Source organism: Sturnira hondurensis, unplaced genomic scaffold (genome assembly GCF_014824575.4).
Source record: "Sturnira hondurensis isolate 20B ecotype Veracruz unplaced genomic scaffold, ASM1482457v3 Scaffold0004474, whole genome shotgun sequence".
Taxonomy (NCBI): Eukaryota; Metazoa; Chordata; class Mammalia; order Chiroptera; family Phyllostomidae; genus Sturnira; species Sturnira hondurensis.
The window spans coordinates 6197224-6216235 of record NW_028077105.1 but is presented as its reverse complement, the minus strand read 5'-3'; the positions used below and the strand labels follow the sequence as shown (position 1 = coordinate 6216235).

The 19012-nt window shown below is 39.4% G+C and overlaps 1 protein-coding gene and 3 non-coding genes across 4 annotated transcripts; all 4 read left to right on the top strand.

Moving 5' to 3' along the window:
• Positions 1-8451: 8451 nt before the first annotated feature.
• Positions 8452-11979, top strand: RPS12 (ribosomal protein S12). The gene is made up of 6 exons (XM_037045716.1): positions 8452-8502; positions 8640-8690; positions 8864-8980; positions 10829-10931; positions 11380-11481; positions 11890-11979. The coding sequence occupies exons 2-6, from the start codon at positions 8677-8679 to the stop codon at positions 11950-11952; spliced, it is 399 nt and encodes a 132-aa protein (XP_036901611.1). The 5' UTR covers positions 8452-8502; positions 8640-8676; the 3' UTR covers positions 11953-11979.
• Positions 9206-9279, top strand: LOC118986832 (small nucleolar RNA SNORD101). Its single transcript, XR_005066463.1, has one exon. It is a non-coding gene; the product is annotated as a small nucleolar RNA SNORD101 (small nucleolar RNA).
• LOC118986837 (small nucleolar RNA SNORD100) lies at positions 11223-11299 on the top strand. Its single transcript, XR_005066468.1, has one exon. It is a non-coding gene; the product is annotated as a small nucleolar RNA SNORD100 (small nucleolar RNA).
• LOC118986836 (small nucleolar RNA SNORA33) lies at positions 11635-11762 on the top strand. The gene has a single exon (XR_005066467.1). It is a non-coding gene; the product is annotated as a small nucleolar RNA SNORA33 (small nucleolar RNA).
• Positions 11980-19012: the final 7033 nt, after the last annotated feature.

The following is a 19012-nucleotide window of genomic DNA, read 5'->3' as shown; positions in this document are numbered from 1 at the left end:
CGGGAAGGACAATCTATATTCCATATGGTAGAACCCCTACTTTAAAATCAGTAAAATGTATTCCTACTAAAAGTAATAAAGGACATGTATGCAGACACAAAAGGTAGAGTACCTAAACTGAAAGACACAAATGTGAATCAGGAAATTAGGTTCATACTGACTCTTCTTCAGAGGGAGTTATTTTTCACCGTGAGTGAATGATTACTGTTGTAATCATGGAGACATTAGTAATCTAGAAAGGAATGAACTGATGTGAAGTACCAGGAACAGAACATTGTAATTGCAAAAATTACAATGAACATTGAGGAGACAGGGTGGAGTGGCTGGGAATAAGACCTGGTTTGTGACTTTGGGTGGCAAGGTCAGTTTCTCCATCCATGCAGTGGGGATAATATCGCCTGCCTTGTAGGCCGGCTGTGGGCCCTGGTGATAATCGAGGTGTGTGGAGTGCCTGGTACTTGAATGTGACAGCTGTTCCCTCACACTCCCCCTCAACATTCTGGCACAAAAATAGAGGTATCACTCTTCACCTTACTTGCTGTTTTGGAAAGGGTAAAGGTTGTGAACTGAGAAATTCTTGATTTGGGACCAAGTTAAAACAAAAGACTATTGGGTTAGCACCACTGTGACTTGAAAGTGGATGAGCCCCAGTCTCTCTTCTGCCCTCGAAGAGCACACCGTCTCCTAGGAGATAAAAGAGACACCAACTCGTCATTTATTCTCATGTACTGAGTTCTATAACATATTGGAAGAACTGTTTACTTTGGCTAGATGGGTCCAGGATGGCTTCCCCACTCAATGATGTTACCTTGGGTCTTGAATATTATGTAAAAATTCCTGGGCAGGTCACAAGAGCCTTGACAGGCATTCTACACAGGATTAGCTGTAGCAAAGTTTCCTTAAAGCAACCTTCCAGAATCGTTACGATTTAACTGTGTACATGTCTCCGGTCTCATTCTATTCTACCTTCTCTCTCCAATCTAACATCTAACTGTACAGGAGAATTACCTTGAACTATTTCTTTGTCATTTACATTCCCTTCTTTGTTCTCTCATTCTGGACTGTTTTTGTACACATAGAGGGTCTCCTAGACTGGTCCTCTTAATTAGTACTCTTTTTCTCTCTTTCTCTTTTTTGCTCCATTTTATAGCAAGTTTCCCCAACATTACCTTTCAAACTTTTAACCGAGTTTTTCCTTTCTGCTGTTGTTTATTTCCCTCTGCATTCCCATTCCCCTGCCCATCTTTCTTGTATGTTGACTACAGACAGACCTTTTTGTTCATATATATTTTCATGAAATTTATATTCTTGTTGTGTGTCCATCTATTTTCAATTTATACAAATGGTATTGTGACATATATATATATACATATTCCTGTCTTTCTCCCCACTTCTAACCTCTACCTTCCTTCCTCCCTCCANACATTCCCTTCTTTGTTCTCTCATTCTGGACTGTTTTTGTACACATAGAGGGTCTCCTAGACTGGTCCTCTTAATTAGTACTCTTTTTCTCTCTTTCTCTTTTTTGCTCCATTTTATAGCAAGTTTCCCCAACATTACCTTTCAAACTTTTAACCGAGTTTTTCCTTTCTGCTGTTGTTTATTTCCCTCTGCATTCCCATTCCCCTGCCCATCTTTCTTGTATGTTGACTACAGACAGATCTTTTTGTTCATATATATTTTCATGAAATTTATATTCTTGTTGTGTGTCCATATACTTTCAATTTATACAAAGGGTATTGTGGCATATATATATATATATATATATATATATATATATATACACATATTCCTGTCTTTCTCCCCACTTCTAACCTCTACCTTCCTTCCTCCCTCCAGGTGATGAGGGTTACAGGTGAAAACATTATTGTATTAGTTTTCCGTAGCTGCTGTAATAATTTACCACACACTTGGTAACTTAAAACAACACATTCCTATAGGCCTGAAGTTCAATGTTAATTTCACTAAGCCCAAACCCAAAATGATATCCTCATCTTAAGATCTGTAACTAAATCACATTTACATGGATTATTTTCCCAAATAAGGTAACATGTTCAAGTTCCTGAGATTGGAGAAGTGGACATATCTTCAGGAGCTATTATCCTCCTGCCATAATAATCTATTCACATTATTCTTTGTCCATCTGGACATAGATACACGTACTGAATTTAGTTTTACAAATTAAAATGGAATAATACGGTGTGTTCAAATGCCACGTCCTCATTCTTTGCTCACCCTTTGTCCCTTCACCCTTCTTTATCTTTCTTCCTAGTATCTGTATCACTCATGGTTCCCTGTTGTTAACAAAAGGAACCATTTTTGCTAATTTAAGCAGAAAAGGACTGTATCATAGATTATCAGGTAGCACACAAAATCATCAGGAGGACTATAGGCACCACTAACAGGCGACGTGCCTAAAATCGCACCACGGAAGTGGCCCAGCACACACACCTGTGCACCACCACCAGACACACATCTGCAGCGTGTGATGCCAATGCAGTTAAGCACAAGCCATAGCAGTTAAAACCTTGTCCCCACTCTGCTGGAATGTTGCTCCCCTTGGCTGAGGGATTTTAGTTGGTACCAGCTTCTTGCACTCACTGGCTTTCAGCACATAAGCCAGGTAGAGAAGATTCACCAAACTTTGTTTTTCTTTTTCAAGAACAGTCTGACTATTCTGGGTCCTTTGAATTTCTGCAAAAAGGCTGGAATCATTTCTCAATTCCTCCAAAATACCTGGTGGCATTCTCATTGTAGTTTTGTTGAGTCTGTAGATCAATTAAGGGAGAACTGACGTCCAATCACTATTAAGTTTTCAAAAATCAGTTGTTTAATCAGTGAACATGATTTATCTCTCCATTTATGTAGATATTCTTTAATATCTTTTGGAAATGATTTGCAGTGCTCATTGTAGAGGTATTACCTGTTTCGTGCCAAATTTATTCCTAAATATCTTGGTTTTAGAACCTATTAAAATGAAATGTTTACATTTAAATTTTCAATATTTTGCTGATTGTATATAAAAGTAAAATAATTTTTACATTCATCTTGTATCTTGCAAACATGTAAATTCCTTCATTAGTTCAAAGAGTAGTTTTATAGATTCTTTTAGATTTTCTATGTGAACAATCATGCCATCTATGAATTTTACTTATTCCTTTCTGCATTATAGGTTTTTATTTCTTTCACTTACTGTATTTTCACTTATTGGATGACAAATAAAATAAACAGAAGTGATGAGAATAGAGATCCTCACTTTTTCCCGATCTTCAGGAGAAAACATTTGGTTGTCCACTGTTAAGTATGAGAGGTTAGCTATGAGTTATTCATGCGTATATTTTATCAAATGCAGGAAATTCCCTTCTATTCCTAATATGTTGAGAGATTTTTACATGATTTGATATTGACTTTATCAAACATTTTTCTGCATTTATTGAAATTTTTTTCTTTATTCTGTTAGTATGATGAATTTTACTGATCAATTTTCTAATGTTAACACAACCTTGCATTCTTGGAATAAACTCAGCTTGGTCAGGACATAGTATTATTTTCATATAATGTGAGTTCAATTTGCTAATACATTGTTAAGGATTTTTTTTATGTATGATTTTGAGTAATGTTGATCTGTAATTTTCTTTTCTTTTGTCAGATTTTGGTAGCGGGGTAATTCTTTCTTCCTGTGCTTTTTTTTTTTTTTTTGGTGAGTTTGTATAAGATTGGTATTGTTTTTTCCCTTAAAAGTCTGGTAGAATTTACCAGTGAAACTATCTTCCTTCTACCTTTTTTTTTCATTTACTTTGCTCTTATTTTTAAGTTTGGGGAGCTTATGTCATTGATTTTAGCCCTTTCCTCTGTTCTGATATTAGCATTTCAGCATTTAAATTTTCCTCTAAACACTGCTTTACTATATCTCACAAATTATCATTTGGTTTGAAGTACTTTCTAATTTCCCATTTTTTTCCTTCTTTTACCCATAAGAAAAGCATGTTGCTAATTTCCAATTATTTGGGGATTTTCCAAATATATTTATAATACTGATTTCTAAATTAATCCTATCATGGAAGATTTCTATTCTGGAAGATTTTAATCTTTTAAAGTTTTACAAAACTTGTTTTATTTCCTAGCAAACGTCTTTGTGAACAGTCCTGCACGTACTTGAAAATAAGTATATTTTATGATTGTTGGGTATAGTATTCTCTAAAAAACAATTAGGTCAAAGCGATAGTTTTGTTAATATCTTCTGTGACTTATTTATTTTGTCTCTCTGTTCTAGCAATTGCTGAGAGAAGGACGCTCCAATATTCAACTATGATCTTGGATTTGTTTATTATATAATTTAATTCTATGTGTATGTCTGTGTCTGTGTGATTGTTATCTCTCCCGACTAAATTTACTCATTTGTTACTGTGACACACCTCTATCCCTAGTAATACTCTTGAAATATACTTTATCTTTTAAAGTATATTTAAACGATATACACTGCAGCCTTTACATTCATTGGTTACATGGTATGTCTTTTCCCCTCCTTTTAACTTTGATTTATTTGCTGTGGCTATCTCTGAACTATTATTTAGTGGCTGTTTAGGAATTATAATACACATTCTGAACTTTTCTAGTCTAGTCGGAGTTAATATTGTAGCACTTCATGTAAAATGTAAGAACCTCATAACTGGATGGGTCCACTTATCCAGTACTTTCTTCAATCATTTACGCTTTAGTTTTTACATGAAGTATATCTACAAGTAATATAAAGTCCATAATGAAATGTTATAATTTTTGTTTTAAATAATCATCTTTTTAATTAAGAAAAAGTATTTTAAGTTTACTTACATATATACCACTTCCAATGTTTTTCATTCTTTCTAGAAGATCTGAATTTTACATTTGATATCATTTTTCTTTAATATTAATAACTTTCTGTAAGATTTCTTCAAGTGTAGATCTTCTGGTGATGAGGTCTGTTAGTTTTTGTTTATCTCTGAATGTCTGTATTTTGTCTTTATTCTTGAGAAATCTTTTTATCGGATATAGAAACATGGGCAGCGAGTTATCCTTCAGCCCTCTTGAGACCTGGTTCTTTGGTCCCTATCGAGTTTCAAGAGAAATCAGTATAGTTTGCATTGTTGTTCTCCTGTATGTTACGCCTCCCCCCCTTTTTTTTCTGCCTGCTTTCAGGATTTTCTCTTTATCTTTGACTTTCAGCACTTCACTTATGATATACCTTGGTATGTGTGTGTTTGTATTTACACTTCTTGGGGCTCACTTAGCCTCTTGAATCTGTGAACTTATGTGTTTCATTAAATTTTGGAAGCTTTTGGATATTATTTTGTTAAATATTTTTTCTATCTCATTTTTTCTGGCATTCTAATTGCAATTATGTTAGGACTATATACTTATTTACGTATACATTTGGTCTTTTAATTTTATATCACAGATTGTTGCAGCTTTATTCATTTTTTTCATTTTTTCTTTGTTCTTCAAGTTGGATAATTTCAGATTTATCTAGCTTGAATTGGACTGTCTTTTTTTTTGTTGTCTCCAAATCAACTGCTAGCCCTTTCAGTGATTTTTTTTGCTTCTCATATTTAATGTTTTAATTCTCAAATTTCTATTTGATCTTCTTTTATAATTTCTTTAAAAATGTATAGCTTCTATCTTTCTTATTCATTCATTGAGAATTTTTTTTAACGTTCTTGAGCAACCCTGCAGACCTCTTAATCACAGGCACTCGCCTTCACAACTGTGAGACAATAGCTCTCTGTGGTTTAAACTACCCAGTTTGTGATATTTTTGTTCCAGCAGCCCCAACAAACTAACACACACCTGTACTTAGATAATACAGAAACCCGGATTTCAACTGCTTCCTCTTTTTCTGCCTAATGCTGCAATATCCCCTTTCTCCCCCCAGGCACCTTTTTTTTTTTTTTTTTTTTTTTTAGCACCACGAGGTAGAACCAGTTGTATTATTGACAAACATAAGATGTAAAGAGTTTTTCTTAAATTCTCAGTGGTCTCTCAGCCACATTGGGGCAATTATCCATGGCTGAAAGTTTAGAAGCATTAGCTTCGAAGGCCACTGGATTCAGCTTTATTTACTGGCCGTGAGACTTTGGGCAACTCACTAAGCCTTGGTTTATCTGTTAGAGGGGGCTAATACCACCATCACCACGTAGGGTCTCTATGATGCTCAAGGAAGAAAATATGTGATAATAAATTAGCACATTGACTAGCGCATAGGAAGTGCTAAATAAAATTATCTACTATTTTTATTGTTCCTAAAATGAACTTTAAAATTTATTTCCTTTTATATATATTTCAGATGAACTTTGTGCTGGTATTAGACTGAGTCTGGCCATTAGCCTCTATTTAGTAGTCTTTCACCTTTGGCTACATCTAAGGCAGAGGTAACCTTAAAGAAATGAATTAGGAGAATCCACATTAAAGAAGCAGAAGGGTTTACAGGAACAAGTATAAAGGACACATGGACAAAAACTATGGGGGGGACGGGGTGGAAATGGGAGGGAGGTGGGGAGGACTGAGTGGGGTGGGCTGGGATGAGAATAAAAGACAGAAAACTGTGCTTGAACAACAATTAAAATTTAAAAAAAATAAAGAAGCCTCCAACTGCCACTGTGCCCTTTAACTTCACTTCAGAGATTAGAACCCATTATACAAGGATTTCTTTAAATCCTTACCTGAGGGCCTGCTTATTGATTCTCAAGAAACAAGAAGGGAGGGAGAGAAAAAGGGTGAAAAACAATGCTTTAACGAGGACTGAACCCACAGGGTAGGTATGTGTCCTAACCAGAAATTCAACCCATGACCTTTCGGTTCACAGGACTATGCCCCAACCAACTGAGCCACACTGGCCAGAGCCTAACTAGGGTTTTTTCTTAAGTGTAGCTCCAGGTCTAAAGGGGGAGGTTCACAACTGATAGAAAAGGTATTTATAATGTGAAATATCAAGGCATAGGCCCATGACACATCTGTCTACAAAACAAATTATGAGCTGCTAGAAGACAAACTATCCATAGTGTAAACTCAAAGGTACTTAATCATTTTCCCCTATGTAAACATGTTGTTTGACAATGATTTCCCCATTTGTGTTTCTCTAGTCTTTACCAAATTCCATGGCTCTGTCCTAATATTTTTAGGGAGTGGGAAGTCCACTATATGCTCAGCATATTACTCTGTATGAACTTTAGATAATGGTAAACTTGTTGGCATGCTATTTACCACATTCTCTTCCAAATTCTCTACCAAATTCAACACTTTTCAAAATGAAAATTTGAAAGTGTTAAAAAAGCTAAAAATGAACTATAACTTAACCAAAATCCCATTTTTGTGAAGTTATATGTTACCCATTTTGTTAAGTTATATGTTACCCATTTTTCCTTCCTCCAGGGAATTCAGCCTTACATTAACTGTTCGCTGTTGACTATAACCAGGATGGACATTTATCAAACACTTGACGATTGCTGTCTGGCTTGGCGACTTGTCAGGAGAGGAAGAAAACTGTAAGGGGAAGACTGTCCTGACTGAATTCGTCTATATTTAATGTATTTTCGTTGAAAATGTGGGTAGGGAAATGGCTCATCTTTGCAAAATTGAAAACGTTGCTTCCAGGCAAAGTCAGAATTTAAGGTTGTCGGATTCACTCCGAACAACCAGTCCTGGATGGCGAAATTAATGCCAGATTTCTCAAAGGCTACCTTTCCCCCCGCCCCCATATTAACAGACCCTATCCTTGTGTCGGATACATTGTGTTTTACATAGACCTATCGAATCCCTATTTGAGCGAGATAACAGATAAAGGGAATAATTTAGTGTTAAAAAAAAGAAAAAGAACTTCAGCTGGGACCAAGAAGATGGAGAAACAGAACAACCACGTGGCTTAAGTTTCCACTTTACTAATCGTCGTTGGGAAGGTGGAATTTGCAATGTGCTTATAAGTCGTGAAAAAGTGTGGACTTTCATGAACACGCATACACACGGACGACGATCACCCAGAATGACACATTCACGGACATCCAGACTGACTTCAGAGTGTGCCACTCAGGAAGGCGCAGATACTGGAGTCCACAGGAATTACAGTATTTTGTCTTCAGGGTTAAAACTGACATTCTATCGCAGCCAAGATTGCAGGGATTTTACAAGCCTAAGCCCAAGCGCTCGCTTGGCTTGGCCGTTCTAGCGCTCCGTAGAATGGCTCTCTGGGCCTCTGCAAGCCACGCCCCTAGCGGGGAAGGAAGGCGTGAGGCTGACCGTGTTAGTGCCTGTTTCGCGTCCCAGTGATAGAGCAGAGTTAGGAATAGCAATATCCTTGTCATACAGCCTCAATCCGGAACAGAAATTCACGAGGCCCGGCACCACCAGAGACACCTCTTTCAAGGAACCGCATGCACATGCGCATGAGGGGGGTCCTGGGAAACGCTTAAATACCGTCATGCGGGCGCTTACAGTCTCTTTCCCTGCCGCCGCGGAGCTGCGCGGAGGCTTGGGGTGAGAGGGGCCACGCGGAGGGTGGTCATTATGGCGCGTGATTCGGTGTCTTTTTCTGCTGGGTTTGGCCATGGGTACCAGGCCTTAATCAATCCTGTTGTCAACCAGGGCCCTTTCTCTTTTTTTCTGTATTGCAGTGCGTTCAAGATTCGGCTCCACCCATAACCCACCGCCATGGCCGAGGAAGGGTGAGCCCAGGGTTGGGAACGTGGTGCGGAAAGGCGCAGGTCGCGGGTCGGCAGCGCGGGCTTTGGAACAGCCGTGGCGCCTTAAGCTTCCCACATCCATGCCTGTTGAGTACGAATTGTTAGTTGGTGTGTCTGTGTGAAATTTGCTAATCGTTCTGACTTCTGTATTTCAGCATTGCTGCTGGAGGTGTAATGGACGTAAATACAGCTTTACAAGAGGTGCTGAAGACCGCCCTCATTCACGATGGCCTAGCGCGCGGAATTCGCGAAGCTGCCAAAGCCTTAGACAAGTACGTGTTTCGATCTCAATACTATGGGTTGGAACCCGAACAAAACTGCAGCCGAGGGAAGAAAGCGTGAAGTTCGCGGTTTTAGTACAAAAGTTGCGAATGGCATCCGTTCTACAGGAAACCTAGGAAAAGGTATCAGATCTCAGATCTACACAGCCCACTTAAAGTTCGTGGGTTTCTGTTTGGAATGGGGATGAACACTCGATTCATAAATTAAAACTACAGCTTTGAATGATGACTTAAATTGTCGGATACCCCTTCACTCCTGTTATGAGTGAAACAAAATAAGTCTGACAAATCTGTAGGTCGTGGGGCTCATTTCACACATTATCTACGGGGCAAATACAAGCCTTTATTTAGTAGTTGCCAAATTAAGCCATCGAGGTAACTTGATGGAATTTCAGTTTGTTGCAGAAGCCTCTGGACTTTAAGATCAGTAAGTGAAGTTTGCAAATGACTTCAGATTCTGGGCTGGCTGGTTACTTTGGCAAAACTGCACGTGTTAACTATTTGAGAATTTGAATGCATTTTAAGAGTACTTTAAGATAGTTACATTCAAGCGAGTTTAATTCAGTGAAACACTTGTTGGAAGCACTTTCTCAGTTTTTGGTATGAATCTCCTGCACTGTGAATCTTGGCAGTGGTGCTTTAATGTTCCGGCCAGTGACAGGGAACAACTCTAATGTAGCAGTTTGTTTCATACAATGGTCTCTGTTAAGACTGCCTGGCAAAGAAGCCTGTTTTTTTTCTCCTTTTTTAATTTTTCATTTACTTTTATTCATGAAGTCTTGTAGGTTTCAGGTACAAGTTTTTATAGGTGCAATTCTACAACACATCTGTATATTGAATTGTATGTTCACCACCCAAGTCAAACCTCCCCCTGTCAGCCATTCATCCCCTGCACCTCCTTTTCATCTGGTAATGATCAAACTGTCATCTGTCTGAGGTTTTTGTTTTTTCCTAATCTCTGCCTTTTTCACCCAACCTTACACCCCCAGAAAACAGCGGTCTGTATCTGTGCATATGTTTCTGTTATGCTTGTTTTATTCTTTAGATTTTACATATTAGTGAAATCATAGGATATTTATCTTTGGCTGGCTTATTTAACATAATGCTCTCCAGGTCTATGCATGCTGTCTCTAAGGGTAAGATTTCCTTTTGAACTGTGGAGTAATATGCCATTGTGTAAATGAGCCAGAGCTTTTTTAAAATCCATAAGTCTACTGATGGGGACTTGGCCAAATCTTGGTTATTGTAAATAATGCTGCCATAGACGTAGGGATGAATAAATACTTTGGATTAGTGTTTGGGGGTTCCTTTGGACAAACTCCCAGAAGTGGTATTGTAGGGTCGTAAGGCAAGTCCATTTTTTATTTTTTTGAGGTATCCCTATGCTTTCCCCAGTGGCTGCACAGATCTGCACTCCCACCAACAGCGCGCTATTCCCCTTTCTTTACGTTCTTGCCAGCACTTGCTGATCTATTGATGGTATCCATTCTGACAGGTGTGGGGTAGTACCACTTTGGATTTAATTTGCATCTTTGTTGATTGGGGATATTGAGCATCGTTTTATATATGTCTTGGCCACCTGTAGGCCACAAAGTGGTAAATTGATTCCTGTTCATGAACTTCAGTTTTTTCAAGTTCGTGATGAATACTTGGTGTTTCTATGGATGAATATGTGTGACTTGTAACAGGTTCATCAAACTGCAACAGTTTTCACCAGTGGGTCTGATGCTTATGTTCTGCCGGTGTTGCCAGTGCAAAGCCAACTCCCTTGTAAAGTGCGGATGTGGTGAACATGGACCTACATGTCAGCTTTTACTTTGGGGTTATTATATGTTTCAGGCGCCAGGCCCACCTTTGTGTGCTTGCATCCAACTGTGATGAGCCCATGTATGTCAAGTTGGTGGAGGCTCTTTGTGCTGAACACCAGATCAACCTAATTAAGGTATGTTACCCATCTAATTGATTTATCCGAGCTATTAAGAGATAAGTTCAGCTCAATGAAAATTGGGCCAGTGTGTCAGGAGTAGCTGTGTTGAGTGACTTGTGTCACACTAGAGCAAAAGTGTCAAGTTTTCTTTCTTTGTGGAGGTATGAAAACATCACATAAACTTGATGTTGGCCATGCTGTAGGTGGTTACGGAAGCGACTATTTTATTCCTGTAGTATTTTTAAAAATGCTAATTTCGGTGTTGATACGGAACACAACCAAATGCTTATAGGTGGTTATTCTGGTGCTGTGCGTGATGACAACTGGCTCCCTCTACCGAGCTGCCGTGAGGAGACTGCCCTGTCACCCTATCTGACTGCAGCGCCTGTAGGGTTTGATTGTTGTCGGTGCCGCAGCAACATGGCTGCTAATACAACGGTGTTTTAAATCCCCCCCCCCATAGGTTGACGACAATAAGAAACTAGGAGAATGGGTAGGCCTCTGTAAGATCGACAGAGAGGGAAAACCCCGTAAAGTGGTTGGTTGCAGTTGTGTGGTGGTGAAGGTAAGTCCGTGTTTGTCTCTGGGATGAAGGTTGTGCTGGGCAGTGGTGTATTTAATTTACATGTTAAGTCAAGAGTGTCTTTAAAGGAAAAATGGGATTCTTGACATTTTAAAAGTTTTCTGCCTTTTACAAAAGGAAAATGAGCCATAATTCAAGCCAGTCAACAAGTCTGCTTACCTGAATGTGTTTCTGCAGAAATTTAGAGGACTGGCAATAATAAAGCCATGTTACGAGCCTTAAAGACACTAAAGTCATTAAGGTCCCTGAAAATGGCTACATGAAATTTTAATAATGAAACCAGTTTCATAATACGAGCTAGTTTTAAATCTTCACTATAACTAGTGCTGATGACTTGGTGGAATTTCTAAATGTTAGTTTTTTAAAAAAGCAAATGACTTTTTTTTTTAGGACTATGGCAAAGAGTCTCAGGCAAAGGATGTCATCGAGGAGTACTTCAAGTGCAAGAAATGAACAAATAAACTTGGCTTTTGTTTCTCATCTCTGGTGTTTGTGTGTGTGGTGGGGGTGAGGAGAATAAGGTCTGTGTTAGTCAAGGGCAAAGCAGTCAAAATCATGGTCAAATAATTGAAGGTGCGCTCTTCATTCTCTCGAGTGTTTGTTTTTAAGTGAAAGCCTACCCTCCTGACCAGTAGCCAGCCTCTGTTGGCAGTGAAAGGAACGGTTCAAACAAAGATGGTAATGGGTGATTGAGGGTCTTGGAGTGGATGTGTATCACGGCTGATTTGGCCATTGTAGAGCCTGGAGAAATGGTGAGAAGCAGGATTGGATTCAGGCTATGGGACACTGGAAATGCGGTGTCCAGGGGTGCTTATGGGCAGGCCTGTTCGGAAAGGTCAGGATGTCCATTGTTTTTATTGGCTTGAGTGTTAGACACAAAAGCTAAACATGCTTCAATTCAATGTACTCTAGTCCCTACGAATCTTGGCAGGGAGAAGTGACCTGTATTTCAAGATCAAACTGGGTATATTGGTGTGAGCATAAAGCATCAAACCATGTAAGACAAAAGTCCAAGAATTGGAAGTTCTCTACCTTGGCCTGACTTGCTAGACGGCACAGCGGAAGCTGCACTTAGCCACATTTGGTTTCTAATGCTTAAAATATGGAGGTCCCCCCCCCTTGGGAATGTGCAGGTTTAAGCCCTTTTCCAAAATCTGCCTTTAAACACAGCAACCTTTTAGTATCACCAAAAGCTGGTTCTCAGCGTGGTACCCGCTGGTGGACTGAGTGGCCTCGAATGTGAGCTCAGGAGCCAACGTTTATAAAGCATGGATGGGCCTCTTGGTTGTAATTTGGGGTTATCTGCTGCCATTAAATGTCAACCTGAGCTATTTGGCTTTACTAAGGAAAGTAAGTTCTACTTTTTTACATCTATACACTCGAGTCTTACCTGCCATTGTGTGAGTTGTTGTGATAGCAGAAGAACCATATATACTGTAAAACAACCTTTTATGGGAAACGAATTCCGGCTCATAGGAGAGAGCTATTTTTATTGGTACTCCAAGCATTTCCATTTTTTTTTTTTTTTTTACTCTCCATTTTGAGATGAGCGCGAAGGACTGCGTAGTGAGTCCTCTTTCATATTGTACCACCACTGACGTGTGTAAAGAGGAATTTTTCATCCTTGGCTCTGCAGCCTCGGTAAGTACTTTGTTCATTGTCTGCAGAGTAGTCCACTCATTCAATCTCTTCTGGATTTTGTCCTGCTAAAATAGGGTCAAATGCAATAGCCTTTTTAATCAGCATTTCAAGTCTGTCCCTTCTATCCCTTAACCTCAGAGTGCTGCATTGTCCTGTTTCTACAGTCGAGGGACATTGTCTTACTAAGACATCCACTCTAGATTCCTGTGATGTATGGGGTCCTTTGTTTTGGTTTTGACCAGCAACATGTCTGGCTACATGTGAACATCCATCTTTTATTGGGCAAAAGTGTTTAGTGAAAAACCAGTGGCTGTGTGCACTTACAACCTTGTGGGTATCCCGCATGTTCTCCAAATGGGAAAACAGCCAAATACTTGATGATACTTTTCTAACTCCCGTGGACAGAGACACGTGCTCCAACCCAAATATTCCCCTTTGTTTTATTTCTGCCTGTTTCTGATTTTTTAAAAAAGGTTGTAATGTATATGTACTTTTGGTAAGCCACTTTAAATGCTTTTTAAAAATGAACAAGGGTATCCATAGAAAAATTACAAAAAGGCTGTAGCAGTGGTGTCTTTTGAGTTCTCCATGTTGCTCAGTTGGAGCATCGTCCCAATGTGCCAAGGTTGCAGGTTTGATCCTTGGTCAAGGCATGCACAAGAATCAACCAATGAGTGCACAAATGGATGAAACAAAAATCAATGTTTCGCCTGTCCAAATACAAATTTTTTTAAAGTTCACCTTGAACTGAATTGTTGAGGCAGTTGAACTATTGTGTTTAGAGGTTGTAAACTAGGAGTGTAGGAACATCTATTAGTCTTACTGAAGACTCCTACCCTTTAAAATGGAACTTGATTCTCACCCTTCCCGTTTTTAAATGAATGTACATAGAGTTGGGCTCAAGGAATATACTGAGCAGAAGCAAACTTGTAATGCTCCTTGAGACTTGGCAGGGGGGGATACTTACCCAAAGAGGGAAATTAAGATCATAGCTTTCACTACTCACGGGCTGAGGATGGGGCAGGCTGATGGCTGAGAGGGGTAGGGCATTGTCTTCCCAGCCAAGATCCTCAGCTCAAACAAAAGCAAGAAGACCAAAACTTTCCCGTAATAAGTTCTTGCAAGAACAATGGAAACATCACGGCTGGGTAAGGAGGTGCCCGAGAGAGGCCAGTAGGCTCTGCTGTCCTTCCATGGAGACCAAGCGCTGGTGGCAGGTCATTGAGGTCAAAGTTGAAGATCAGTCTTACAGAGGGCGATCAGCTGTACAGGACGTGGGGTATGCAAATCCAGGCATATCTCGGACACTGGGTTTGGGATATGCCTGGACATTGGGTTTGCAGTCCCAGACCACTGCACTAAAGCAAATCGTGAATATTTTGGTTTCCCAGTGCATATAAAAGTTGTATTTATACTATGTTGTAGCCTATTAAATGTGCAGTAAGTGCCATTGTCTAAAAGAAAATGATGTACATAATTAAAAAATATTTTAGCCCTGACTAGAGTGGCTCAGTTTGTTGGGTGTTGTCCAGCAAGGCAGAAGATCGCTAGTTTAATTACCAGTCAGGGCACAAGCCTGGTTTGTGGGTTTGGTCCCCAGTTGGGGCGCGTACAAGAAGCAACTGATCTATGTTTCTCTCTCTTTTTATCCCATGTCCTCTCTCTAAAAATAAATCTTTAAAAAAAAATTACTCTCTTCTTTTGGAGGGCTATGTGAAAAAGGTGGAGGGATTACGAAGTACAAACCCGTAGTCACAAAACAGTCATGGAGATGTAGAGTACAGCGTAGGGAACATAGAGAATAATATTGCAACAGCTGTGTAGTGCCAGGTGAGTACTTGACATATCGGGGGCCCACTTTGTGAAATATGTGGTTGTCTAACCATTGTGCTGTGCACCTGAAATTCCACAAAATAATATTGAATGTAAACTGTAATCAAAAAACTATTGCTAAAAATTCTATCCATTGCCGGAGCCAGTTGGAAAAATAGTGCCTGTAGATTTGCCTGTCCTGACACCTGGGAAAGACTGGCTTACCGTCTTTCCCCGCGGCAAACATAAGTCATAAGTACTTTTTAAAAAACGGGTTACCCTTCAAATGGCATATGCACACCTAAATGGAAACTTTTTTGTTGTAAGTGAGACATTTTGGTCAGCTTTTTATCAAAATCCTTAGACTCTTATTACAGTCTGCCTGGTTAAAGTTGCATTACAGTCTGGCTTTGGCTGGGAAAGGCTTGGAAACCAGGGAGAAGGATGATCCTAAAGATGCTTTACTTACACCGAAGGCGCAATTTTCTGAACTCTGACCTTGCTGGCATGAAACGTCTTTAAGAGCATTTCTCTACGTTTGCTCCACATCCGCTGACCATCTTCATTGCCTTGTTTGCATTCCTGTTTAGGTTTCCACAGCAAATTGACTTTGGAAAAGGAATGTGCCAGAGAAGTGCTTTCATAGGTAGAAACTCAGTTTCTTTCAAGTTTCTCTGTTCTTTATGGACCAAGAAAGGGCCCGCTGACCATTCTGTGGTCCTGCCAACCAGGAGGTTCTGTTACCCTTGCAGTTTTTTGATACAAGGAGAGAAAAACTGTAAAACATCAATTGAGAATGCCTTTGGCTAAGATAAACTATTTATTACCAATTACAGATGAAAGAGTGGTTATAGCTGTAAGTATATTTATCACAGAGCTGTTAATAAAAGTTTTGTTGGTTGAAGGTGAATGATTATGTAAAATGTGGTACACTTACATAATGGGATGTTATGGTGCCATAAAAATGGACAGCATAGAAGGGTATTTGTTAATATAATCTTTATAAAGCAACATTTATAACATGCACAATAGGACCACATTTTATTTAAAAATAAAGGAATAAAAGGGTGCATGCTAGCAGAGAATAGAATGGAAAGGTACACATCAGGTTTTAATGGTTATTTCTTGAAAGTGGGTATTTTGGTTTTTATTTGCTTGTTTTTCTCCTTTAATCAACGTGTTGCTTTTGTCATAACACATTTTAAATACAGTGATGCTATAAGATATTATTGGAGTTCATTTTAATGACCATTAATATAAAACTTTTAAAAATGTTTTGTGAAAAGTGAATTTACTTGTGTAGTAAAATTAAATTGTGAAAACCAGAGCAGCTTAGAAAGACAGAATTCAGGCCTAGCCAGCAGAGGGCAGTAAGGCGCTGGCGCCTGGTAAGGGACCTGTTAGTGGAAAACAGAAGCTGAGGTAAGAAGCAGACTACAGCAGGCTGCCCTTAGGAGAGGATTCATCTCTTTAAAAACTGTTTGGCTTTAGTTTACTATTTCAGGTTGCATTTGCTTTGTGCCTTGTTATTACAGAATCCACCATCCCTAGCTGGTGAGGTCCCTTCATCATGTGCTTTGGGAGGTTGTCAACCGAGGTAATACAGTTACTTAATCCGTAACTAGAAAACCGAAACTCTGACATATTCCTAGAAGAGAAGGTTTTGATCTGTAACCCTGGACTGTATGTTCCCTTCTCTCCTACTGTTTGTCTGGAAGGTTTGTTTGGAGCTACCTGAAGACCAAAAGGCCTCAGAGTGGGCCTACTCTGAAAACCTGGGCGTAATTGGGAGAGTATCAAGGAAACAGATGTGCTTTGGAAATTCATCCCCATGGAGTAGCTCCATGGAAACACTTACTTTCTTCCGAGCTGTATCTGTGGTGCCTAGCTTGGAGTGGTAGGCACCCAAATATTTTGTGGAACAAATAGATTCGCACTTCCTATTTATTTATTAATTTATTAGCTATTAGTTAGTTAATTTGTGGGCTTTCTTCTCAGGCTTAAACTCCCCAACCTCTTTTGACACTTTACTTTCTCATGTTCCTTTTTTTTTCTGGCAACAAAAGTGAAATTCCCGAGTCGGGTCTGTTTGAGACTAGTGTGGTGCCGAGCTGTCTTAACGTCCCCTCACTCCAACACCGCTCTAGGGAGCAGGGCAGAGAAACATATCACAATACGGGGTCCATAGCCCTAACAGTCTGAAAAAATAATTTTAAAAGCCATTTTGAGACCTGGGAATAGTAAAAAGCACGTGAATTCAGGGAAACTATTTTTACACCGCAGTAATTTCTTTTTGAAGGCTATTTATCGAGACACATGCTAACAGCACAGGATTGGAGGAGTGATGTGAATTAAACCTTACACAAATGTAGTATTTGTCTTTTTATTTTTCCTTCTTTCAACTGCCCTCAACTAAAATTTACAAACGAATATAAAAGTCTCATTTGTACCTGGTTGGCTTGTTAGAGAAAAATACTGAGTAAAAGGCCTGTGATATTTCACAGTACTGCCACTCGGTTAAAAGGAGCAAAATGCACATAAAAAAATAAATATGAGATCCATAAGGGGAAAATAAAATATTAACATAAAAATGCTGCAAATGTAAAACCCCGTCTTTCAGATTGGATGCTGGATGTACTTGCTGAGTTTCGGGGTCAACAGATGTTTTGCTAAATGGTTGCGTGTTGTGTCTTACTGGGAGGTATTTACCCACACGTGGACCATAAAGTGATATAGTTACGCCATGATTTCAGGAGGGAGGGCGTGCGTGATTTTTAAAAAGAGATTAAACCCTTTTGTATCCTCACCCACAAGCCGCATTTTGAAATGAAATGATCCAATTCAAAATTTTATGTTCCAAACTTTGGTCCCGTAAACAGCCTAGAAATTTCACTCTAAAATAAACATGAAAATGATAATGATGCTAAAGTGCAGATGTGGAATTCAGAGCCCTGTGTAGACACACAACTGTATTAAATCGAGGATTTTTAAAAAAACAATCATGGTCAAGGCACAGAGAGCATCCCTGTTGTTACCTTTACTGCTGCCTAGTGCTGCCGCGTGAAGTGAGTCTCACCCAGGGCTTCTGCTCGCATTGCTGACATCTGCAGTGCTGGCTAACGGAATGCACGGGCAGATGTAAGTGTGGCGAACATTCTGCTACACTTTGAAACTATCCTTTTAGGAGGCAGTAAAAAATGAAAAACAAGGAATGAGCTGGTCTTCAAAGAAGCTTATATGTTGCAGTGGTAGCGGTGGGCAGCAGCGGCAGGACCTTTGATGAAGCAGAATCCTGCCTGGCCAGAGGTCCCAGTCCCCTCCAGCATAATGACTATTTGAAAGTGTTATTTGTGGCACATGGAGGGAATATTTTAAAAGTAAGCTGTTTTTCTGGGGGGATGAGGAGAGAGATGAGAGCAAGGAGGCAAAAAAAGAGAGGGAGGGAGACAGGGAGAGGAGGGTGAGGGAAAGAGAAAGAGGGAAGAATGTGTGTTCAGGTTATCGTAAGTTACTACAAAGGATGTTTTTATTTGTTTATTCCATATTGGTTATTTTCTTGAGTCAAAAAAAGAAAATGGCCAGCACTCACCTTCAATTTTGGAAGGTCAGCAATCACGTAATATTCTAAATCCTTGTTGAAGATGAGTATAAACGAGCTGAGTATTGACTGACTGTTTTACTGTTTTACTGCGTTGGATGGAACTCCAGGAGTTGTTTTCCCCGGTGGTCCCAGACAGTCTCAACTGTGATGGTGTTTACTGGCCTGAGAGTGTTCGTGACCATCGCCAGTCCCCATGCTTGTGTGGTAAACATGTTTCTAAGCAGAAAAATCAATTTTATTTGACCTGTGCTGTTTAACTCTATCTTCCTAGTAAGGCACTCAGATTTGGAAATTAATAGCCAGTTTGGATGACAGATGCCAAAGTCTTATTTAAGGGAAAAATACATTTAATAACACATATTGCTTTATCTAAACTGGAAAATAACCAAGCAAAGATCCTCCCAAAATATAAATAACATACAAACTAAAACAAACTCCCCATGTGGAGTTGAATGGAAG

Bases quoted from the DNA above. Each gene is read 5' to 3' on its own strand.
- RPS12 (XM_037045716.1), top strand. The intron at 8,981-10,828 runs GTACGTGTTTCG...TATATGTTTCAG, and splicing joins GCTGCCAAAGCCTTAGACAA to GCGCCAGGCCCACCTTTGTG. The intron at 10,932-11,379 runs GTATGTTACCCA...CCCCCCCCATAG, and splicing joins ACCAGATCAACCTAATTAAG to GTTGACGACAATAAGAAACT.